Genomic DNA, 8,584 nt, shown 5'->3' with positions numbered 1-8,584 from the left:
TCTTGATCTTGACTTCAACTTTATCTTGATCTTGACTTTCAAGTTGAATTAAAGGGCTTGGATCTTGATCTTGAATCCGGTGCTCTTGAACTTGATCCAAATCTTGAACTTGAACACTTGAATTCTTAAACTTGTAGAGAAATTTATGGCTTTTGATCCACGAGCTTTTTCTAGCTTCTTGTTTAGAATTCTTGGTCTTTTTTTCTGAATTATGAGATCCCTATTTATAGATTTAGAATAGAGGAGTTGCGATTGGAATAGGACTCCCTTCGGCCAATCAGATTTAAGTGACAAGACATATGGTCTTTATGGAGCGGGCTTTAATTAAATTCATATTTATTGAATTTAAATATTAAATCAATTATATTAATTCATAATATTTATTTGGACTAATATATTCATTAATTTAATATAATTTGAACGACTTTATAAATTTATATTTAATAAATTTTAAGTGACTACAATGCCCCTTTCTTCAAGTCTTGTCGAAATATTTTATTTTTCAAAGACTAGGCTTGAAGAATTTGAAGACTTTTACTTGTATACTTGGAGATTTTGAAGACTTCATCTTGAAACAATTTTATTTATAAGGGTTTACCCCTATTGAGTCACCACCTTTGGTGCAAGTCTAAAGTTTTATGAAAGATTACTACAGTCATGTAACAGATTAAGTGGGAACATTTGATTTTTTGACACTCATGCAACTGAACTTAGAATATGGTTCTAAGTGCCTATGTATATACCTCAATGAAGAGGATCAAGTCACAACGTAATTCTGGAGGAGTGAGTGATTTTTGTTGTTGTGTCGTACACAGTTTATACTCTTGCCGGCCAGGAGTAATGAAATGCAGTTTAGGCTCGTACCTTAAGGAGCATTTTAACTTGAAGATTTAGCTCAAATTTCAATAGCTTTATTATATACAGTGTAGGCTCGTGTCTCAAGAAACATTTTAACTTGAAGATTTAGCTAAAACTTGAAGATTTTAAGTGACATACAATTTAAGCTCGTATTTCAAGGAGAATTTCAACTTGAAGATTTAACTCAAACTTGAATATTTAAGTGACATACATTTTAAGCTCGTGTTTTAAGGAGAATTTCAACTTGAAGATTTAAATGACATACAGTTTAAGCTCGTATTTCAAGGAGCATTATAACTTGCATTTTAAGCTCATGCATTAAGGAGCGTCTAGATATACATTGACTCTTCGAAGTCATCTTCAGATGCAGACTTGCCCCCACTTTGGAGTTCTTCTATATCTTCAACTTCATGTGGTCCATATACAGGAAATTGTTGATCTTCTTTTAGAGTCATGTTTAATTCCATGTCATGTGCACGAGTTGCCAACTATTTGAATGTATTGGACTTTAATCCTTGAAACATATAGTGAATACCCCAATTCATATCTAGGATACACATTTGAATGCTAGAAATTTCACTAAGGCGATCTATGCAGTTGAGGCTCATATTTCTCCTGTGATTGATAAAGTCAACAACTAACTCATATTCACCTTGACGAGCCTTTGTAAGTTCCATCATACTAACGACATGTCTCGTGCTATAGAAACGATTAAGGAACTCTTTCTTTAATCGCTCCCACCTATCTATAGAATTAGGTTCAAGATCTGTATACCAATCAAAGGCATTTTCTCTAAGAGATCAAACGAACTCTTTAACAAGATAATCACCATACGTCCTAGCAGTATTGCAAGTTTCAATAAAGTGCGCTATATGTTGTTTGAGATTTCCTTTGTCATCAAATTGTTGAAGCTTAGGAGGTTGGTAACCCTTAGACATTTTCAAGTTATCAATCCTTTGTGAATATGGATTTGCATATATAGGAGAATATTTGAATGAAGACTCAGATTTGTCTTTGATAGCCTCTATGATAAAGTTCTTTAATTGATCAATTGAAATCAAACCTTCAGTTGAGATATAAATCTCTTTGATCTTTGTTTGCTTTACGCAAGACTCTCATTCGTCTTGAATTTTTTAGAAAGCTTTAGAGGTGATTGACTTGATCTTCTTTCAATCATGTTATCTATCTTATTTGTTAACTTGGAAAGTTTAGCATCGTGTTCTTATGCGCACTTTGTTAGACCTTCAATTGCTTTAGTTAAGCTTGCTAGTTTTTCTTCTATAGTGGAACACATTTTGCTACTCTTTGATGCTTGAAAAGTTGAGAAGAAAGGTAGAGATTTTTCCACTCGGCGTGCCACAATTTGTAGACAGTAAAATTCACGTCAAGAAAACAATAATCTAGAACGGAAGATTATAGCAACAATCGATTTATTATTTCAAGTGCGAGTGTTACAATCTCTATGATTCCTCTGAATTCGCCTTTTCAAATATAAATTCAAGGGATTAAAGCTAGATCATGAACTTGGGATTTATCTTGATCTTGATCTCTATCTTGATCTTGATCTTCGACTTGAACTTGAACTTGGACTTGATCTTGATCTTGGACTTGGACTTGACTTGAACTTGGACTTGGAGTTGGATTAGATCTTGATCTTGGACTTGAACTTGGACTTGTACTTGATTTTGACTTGAACTTTATCTTGATCTTGACTTTTTAGTTGAATTCAAGGGCTTGGAGCTTGATCATGAATTCGGTGGTCTTGATCTTGATCCTTCTTGAACTTGATCTTGGACTTGAACTTGAACTTGAACTTGAACTTTATCTTGATCTTGACTTTGTAGTTAAATTCAAGGGTTTGGAGCTTGATCTTGAATTCGGTGGCCTTGATCTTGATCGTTCTTGAACTTGATCTTGGACTTGGACTTGATCTTGATCTTGACTTGAACTTTATCTTGATCTTGACTTTCTAGTTGAATTAAAGGGCTTGGAGCTTGATCTTGAATCTGGTGGTTTTGATCTTGATCGTTCTCGAACTTGATCTTGACTTCTTAAAATCTGGACGTGAAGACTTGAATTCTTAAACTTGTAGAGAAATTTATGGCTTTTGATATACAAGCTTCCTTTAGCTTCTTGTTTAGAATTCTTGGTCATCTTTTCTGAATTATGAGACCCCTATTTATAGTTTTAGAATAGAGGAGTTGCGATTGAAATAGGTCTCTCTTCGGCAATCAGATTTAGGTGACATGGCATATGAGCTTTATGGAGCGGGTTTTAATTAAATTCATATTTATTGAATATAAATGTTAAATTAATTATATTAATCCATAATATTTATTTGGACTAATATATTTATTAATTTAATATAATCCGAACAACTTTATAAATTTATATTTAATAAATTTTATGTGACTACAATACTACTTTAATTCAAATTAATAGTAATTTTTTTCTAATTTTCATCAATAATAAAATTTTATTTTATTATTTATTTTCATTATAAAGAATCCACAAAATTTAAATGGCGAGATAAAAAATTTAATTTAAAATTACAATACATGATATGATAATTTAAGTACAAGATAACAATGCAATACATAACATAATAATTTAAATACAAGATAAGAATACATACAATACATGGAATATACATTCTTATTTTGGTTTGCCTGACACCAATAACGATATTAATATTTTAGAGTCATCACATTTATTTTCGTATCTTGCTAGCAGTGTTGCGTCTCCCACCCATTATGTTATTCAATGAAAAGAATACAATATGGGTTATTACTTAGTCGATGGTATATATCCTGAATGGTCTAAAATTATTCAAACTATTCGTGATCCTCATTCCCAAAAGAAGAAATATTTTGCGATGAAACAAGAAACGTGCCGAAAAGATGTTGAACGTGCATTCAGAGTTTTGCAATTATCACAGGACCGTAACGTCTTTGGAGAAAAGAAATGCTACATGATATAATGACTACATGTATTATACTGCACAGTATGATAATTGAGGATGAACGTGATCTCAATGCACCAATTCAAGATGCCGTAAAGGCTCCAACTCCAATTATAGAAATGGTGGTAGATGAAAATCTCCGATTTGAACAGTGTTTAGCTAGACATAAAAAAAATTAAGTACAAAACTGCTCATTTTCAACTCCGTAATGCATTAATAGAGCATTTATGGCAGCGACGTAATAATTTTGAAAATTGAGTGTTTATGTAATTACATGTCACTTTTATTTGAATTTGTCCCCTAATTTATGTATTATATTATATTTTCTTGCAATTTATGTTATTTAAAAATTTAGAATAAAATATAATTATATATCACATTAAAAATTATATAAAGTAATTATTTGGAAAAAAAATAAAAGATTTATATTATGAAATAAGAAAATAAGAATGAGATAGAAATAATAATATAATATTAATTAAGGAGAGAGAAAAAGATTCATTTTTAGAGAGTAAAATTAAAAATTGAATTGGAGTTGATAGTTTAAAAAGTAGAGATCTCTATATTTGGAGATTAAAAAAGATGATTGGATTAGAGATGCCTTAACGACACTTTATGTAGGAATAACATGGCATGTTTTAAGACTACAAATATTGCAATAATATATTTGATATATTTTATATAGTTTAAGACTATAAAAGTCAAAAAAAATTCTTTACACTGTGTAACTTTATTACACAACCAAACTAAAACACTTCTTCTATATCAATTAAAATTTAAAATGCATTCACTATCCCCAAGAGGCCAAGACATCTATATAAAGGATTGGAAGAGCAAAAGCAAATAAAGTACAACAACTTATTTAGGTGAAAATGAATATTTAGGACTTATTAAATAGTAGTCACACTCAAATCACATAAAGGCACAACCTCTTCATCAAGAAACTTTATTTTTTAAGCAGCTCCAAGATTGATTTGTTTTTTCTCTTCTAGTTTGCTTGCATGTACAGCAAGTAACTCATATTTTACTACCTGCATTTAGAGTGAGTACTTCATCACTTATAAGAATATATCATGATCATCTGTTCAATTAGATGGCTGATAAAAATTGCATAGATATGTCAAAGCAGGGGCGGACCTACAGTGGGTCAAGTGGGTTCATATGAACCCATTCGTTGAAAAATAACACAGTATGTATGTGTATATTAAATCAGTTTTTGAAATTTTATAGGTATATATTAAATTTTGACTCCATTTAGCACAAGAGGGATGCTTAGCCTAGTTATGAAGAGGGTTCATTTTGTCCAGGCAACCCGAGTTCAGTTCCTACTTGAACGTGAAAATTCTAGGTCTACCACTGTGTCAAAGATAGTCTTAAACAACATATACAAACTCTGCAATATGCATCAGAATGTAAAGAATACAACGATGCAGCCTATTACAAACCTCCAATAACTTATGTTTGCTTCCGTCTTTCAAATAACTTTGAACCCTCCTTTCCTCGTCATTCAAGCATTCCTCGGCCTGAATTTCATTGACATTTGGTATTGTTATAGAACTACTTAGTTTATTCAATATGCAAAGCAAGCTAAATAGAATTAACCTTCAGCATGTACTCCTCATAAGATTTGCTTGCAATCCAATCTGAGGCTTTCTTAGAATAGAATACAGCAGAATCTTTCAGCATAAATTCTTCAAAATCTTTCTCGTAATACTTCATGGTGTCGCCACCTATATCTACATATATATCAAAAATGTTCTTCACTAAGGCCTGATCTATTTGCTCTCCTTCGCGTTCTCTATTAATCTGAATCATGGTAACAAGTAAGTAAAACAGAAACTAAAGTGTAAAATGTAATACATAGAACTGATTATACAGAGAAAAACAGAACTGTCCAATATGGCCTCAGGAAGCCAGAGAAATATGAAATCAAGCCGAAGTACTAGAAAAGGAGAAATGCATTTCTGGACTATGAACAGTGGCGGAGCCAAAATTTTCAATATGAAGAAGTAAAACTCACGAAGAAGCAGAAGGAGGTCCAACTTTCTACTTTTATATACATAAAACTTATATTAACCATGTACAAATAGTGTATTTTCAGCTGAAAGGGGTTCATTTGAACACCCTCGGCTCAACGCTCTACCCCTGATTATGGAAGTACAGTGTTGATATACTAGTCTATTTCAGAGAAGTATAGAAAGAACCAGTAAACCGAGAAAAAGGCGATCTAGATAGCTAGATCATTCAAATTTAAAAGGACTAGTGAACATAAATGAACAAGAATACAGGCTTAATCACATTAGCCAAATGTAAGTTGCTAAAATGCAACTTATTGGTAACACAAGTAGCCATGTGCAATGAGCAATAATTAACTAATTTTAACAGTCACAGTAGCTTATTATATATTAAATAGACACCAAAATTCAAAGATCCAGTTAAGGTAATTAGATTTTTTGTAAACCTACCAAAGATATGACAACATCTCTCACTCCATCATTCATTTCACCATAGACCTACAACAATTTATTAAAATCCATGAAAACACAGAAATTATTGTTCTAATTGATCCAACATATCGATGGATAAGTACTCGTAACCAACCAATTCATAGAAAGTCAAATGGCTAGTTTCTTGAAGAGAAGGGAGGTTCCTTCTAGGCACTAAGTGTCTGTCAAGGTAATGGAAGAATCTGAAAAGCCACCTGGTTATGATTTTGTGATTATTCCACCTCTTAACAAGTTCGTGTAGCAAGACATCGTCTTTCTTCCCTTGAATAGATGGAACTACCTGTAACATCGATGATCATATCAAGAAAACCAAAAAAAAAAAGTAACAATCATGTATGTAAAACTCTTAAAAGATTCAACTTGCCTTTGTGGAGACATAATCTACTATTGTTTTCTTATACTTCTGATACAGTTTTTGAGCTTCAGGACCAGCTGGATTGTTGTCACACATGTTATACACTGTTCTGGATAATACAATTAGGAAATACAAGTCCAAATTGATAGGAATAGCAAAATACAATTAGATATAGTTTTTGTTTTTGGTTCTTCATTCGGTATCCGGTTGCTGCATTGGATCTAGACTAATCTAGATTAGCGCTTATAGGGCCCCATTCCGGGTAAAACGCTCCCTACCAAGAGTTTTTCCATATCCAGGCTCGAATAAGAGACGTCTGGTTAAGAGAGGAATAGCCCACAAGAAAACTTTAAGATACTAGGCAATATAAAATTTTGTTTAAATTTAAAATACTTGTAGGGAACATATAAACTTTAAATTTTGAATCAGAGGATGGTATAGTAAAAGTATGAAAATAGGATACGTGTATAAATGCATATACTCTTCAGAAGTGAATTGATTGGAAGTGTGGCCTTCAACAAGGAGGATAACTTTGTTGATAGCTTCCTCTTGCAATATAGGCCATCCTTGTTCAAAACTCAATGTGGGCTTCAAATTACTCATGCTTACTCTAGTTAAGATATATTGTGATATTGATTGATGATGAGGAAATAATTATGAAGTGCTTTGCTATTGCACAACTTATAGTTCATGAAAAATGTGAAGACTTTCATAGAAGATTCCAACTTTGAAATTTTAATATAGTGGGAAAGTTCAGAGTAGGTTCCAACTTTGATTCCTAATCACTACATTTGCAGTTTTGGGGACTTAATGACAGTGGAGCCACTATGCCAAAAAGAGTGTACATTATTCAACAACTTGTCATAGTTATTATTCAATGTCAAAGTCAACTTAGAAGATTTATAGACTTTTTGGCCAAGTCAACAAAATGACAATATTATTAGTTCTAATAAAGACGACAATGAGGTAGGAAAATCACAATATTTGTCCCCAATAGAGATGGCAATGAGATGCGGTGGTAATTATTGTCTATTTGAATGAAGGAGTTTTTGGTTCGAATCCAAATATCACAATATTTTTTAATTTTATTTAAACAACCACACATCATTATTCTTAGACATGCTTAATAAAATTTCTGGCTCCGTCACTAATGAGGGTGCAAACTACTTCGTCCTTAATTAAAAGGTTTAAACCCGCACATAGGGTATCAATTCTTAATAGAGAGAAGGAGCTTTCTTGGCCGTTGTACTATCTATGGGTCATAATGGTGTTGGGTTCTGAAGACGATTAGGGCGTCATGCTGAAGCTTATGATTTGCAAATCGTATGACGATAAATTAGATGAAAAAGCTTATACTAAAACCATAATATTATTATATGAAAACTAATATAGGAGAAAAATATTAAAACTATTTGAGAGAATGAATCTCCCATAAACTAAATTCTTAAACGTCTACATTGTGAAAGCAATTGTGTTATGCTATGAGAATAGGAATCTTCAATTTATATATCTCCAAACTTTTCCTCTAAGGAAAAATAAACCAAGTATGGAAGAAAGATTTAGAAAAAAAATCAAGCATTTATGCTAATACTTTGACTTTTTTTTAACGAAAAAATAAACTTCATAAAGTTAAGAAAATCAGGGCAAAACCCTAATAAGTCTCTCCTTTTGGTTGGATATTCTTGACAAAACATGATCCCTCTTTTTCACATGCATGACAACTTCGTTCTTACAGTCTTCATTACTGATGCTTGCCATATTTAATATATATAGGTTTTTTTTTTTTCAAATATACCACTAGACAGTGTCTGATTAATATCCTTTTATTAAACATAAAGAATATCACTATGGATAAGTACAAGCAAGGGGGACTAGACCTTAACTTACTTATCCTAATGAAGT

At 32.0% G+C, this 8,584-nt stretch overlaps 1 protein-coding gene across 2 annotated transcripts; it reads right to left on the bottom strand.

Annotated features, from left to right (window-relative positions):
• Nucleotides 1-4,585: 4,585 nt before the first annotated feature.
• Nucleotides 4,586-7,422, bottom strand: LOC107015883 (cullin-1-like). Of its 2 annotated transcripts, XM_015216311.2 has the most exons (7): nucleotides 7,146-7,417; nucleotides 6,692-6,791; nucleotides 6,422-6,607; nucleotides 6,286-6,333; nucleotides 5,423-5,626; nucleotides 5,266-5,343; nucleotides 4,586-4,851 (listed from the first exon to the last, which is right to left on the bottom strand). In XM_015216311.2, the coding sequence occupies exons 1-7, from the start codon at nucleotides 7,283-7,285 to the stop codon at nucleotides 4,774-4,776; spliced, it is 834 nt and encodes a 277-aa protein (XP_015071797.1). In that variant the 5' UTR covers nucleotides 7,286-7,417; the 3' UTR covers nucleotides 4,586-4,773. The 2 variants fall into 2 exon arrangements, with proteins under 2 accessions (XP_015071797.1, XP_027774339.1); XM_027918538.1 differs by lacking the exon at nucleotides 4,586-4,851 and having other exon boundaries at nucleotides 4,863-5,343; nucleotides 7,146-7,422.
• Nucleotides 7,423-8,584: the final 1,162 nt, after the last annotated feature.

Source organism: Solanum pennellii, chromosome 1, assembly GCF_001406875.1.
Source record: "Solanum pennellii chromosome 1, SPENNV200".
NCBI classification, from domain to species: domain Eukaryota; kingdom Viridiplantae; phylum Streptophyta; class Magnoliopsida; order Solanales; family Solanaceae; genus Solanum; species Solanum pennellii.
The sequence above is the reverse complement of the archived record's forward strand: the minus strand, read 5'-3'. Positions and strand labels throughout refer to the sequence as shown.

Excerpts from the sequence above, each read along its gene's own strand:
- LOC107015883 (XM_015216311.2), bottom strand. The coding sequence starts at position 7,285 with ATGAGTAATTTGAAGCCCACATTGAGTTTTGAACAAGGATGGCCTATA. Across the intron at positions 6,608-6,691 it reads TAGATTATGTCTCCACAAAG|GTAGTTCCATCTATTCAAGG; the intron begins GCAAGTTGAATC and ends TCGATGTTACAG. Across the intron at positions 6,334-6,421 it reads ATTTGACTTTCTATGAATTG|GTCTATGGTGAAATGAATGA; the intron begins GTTGGTTACGAG and ends AAATTGTTGTAG.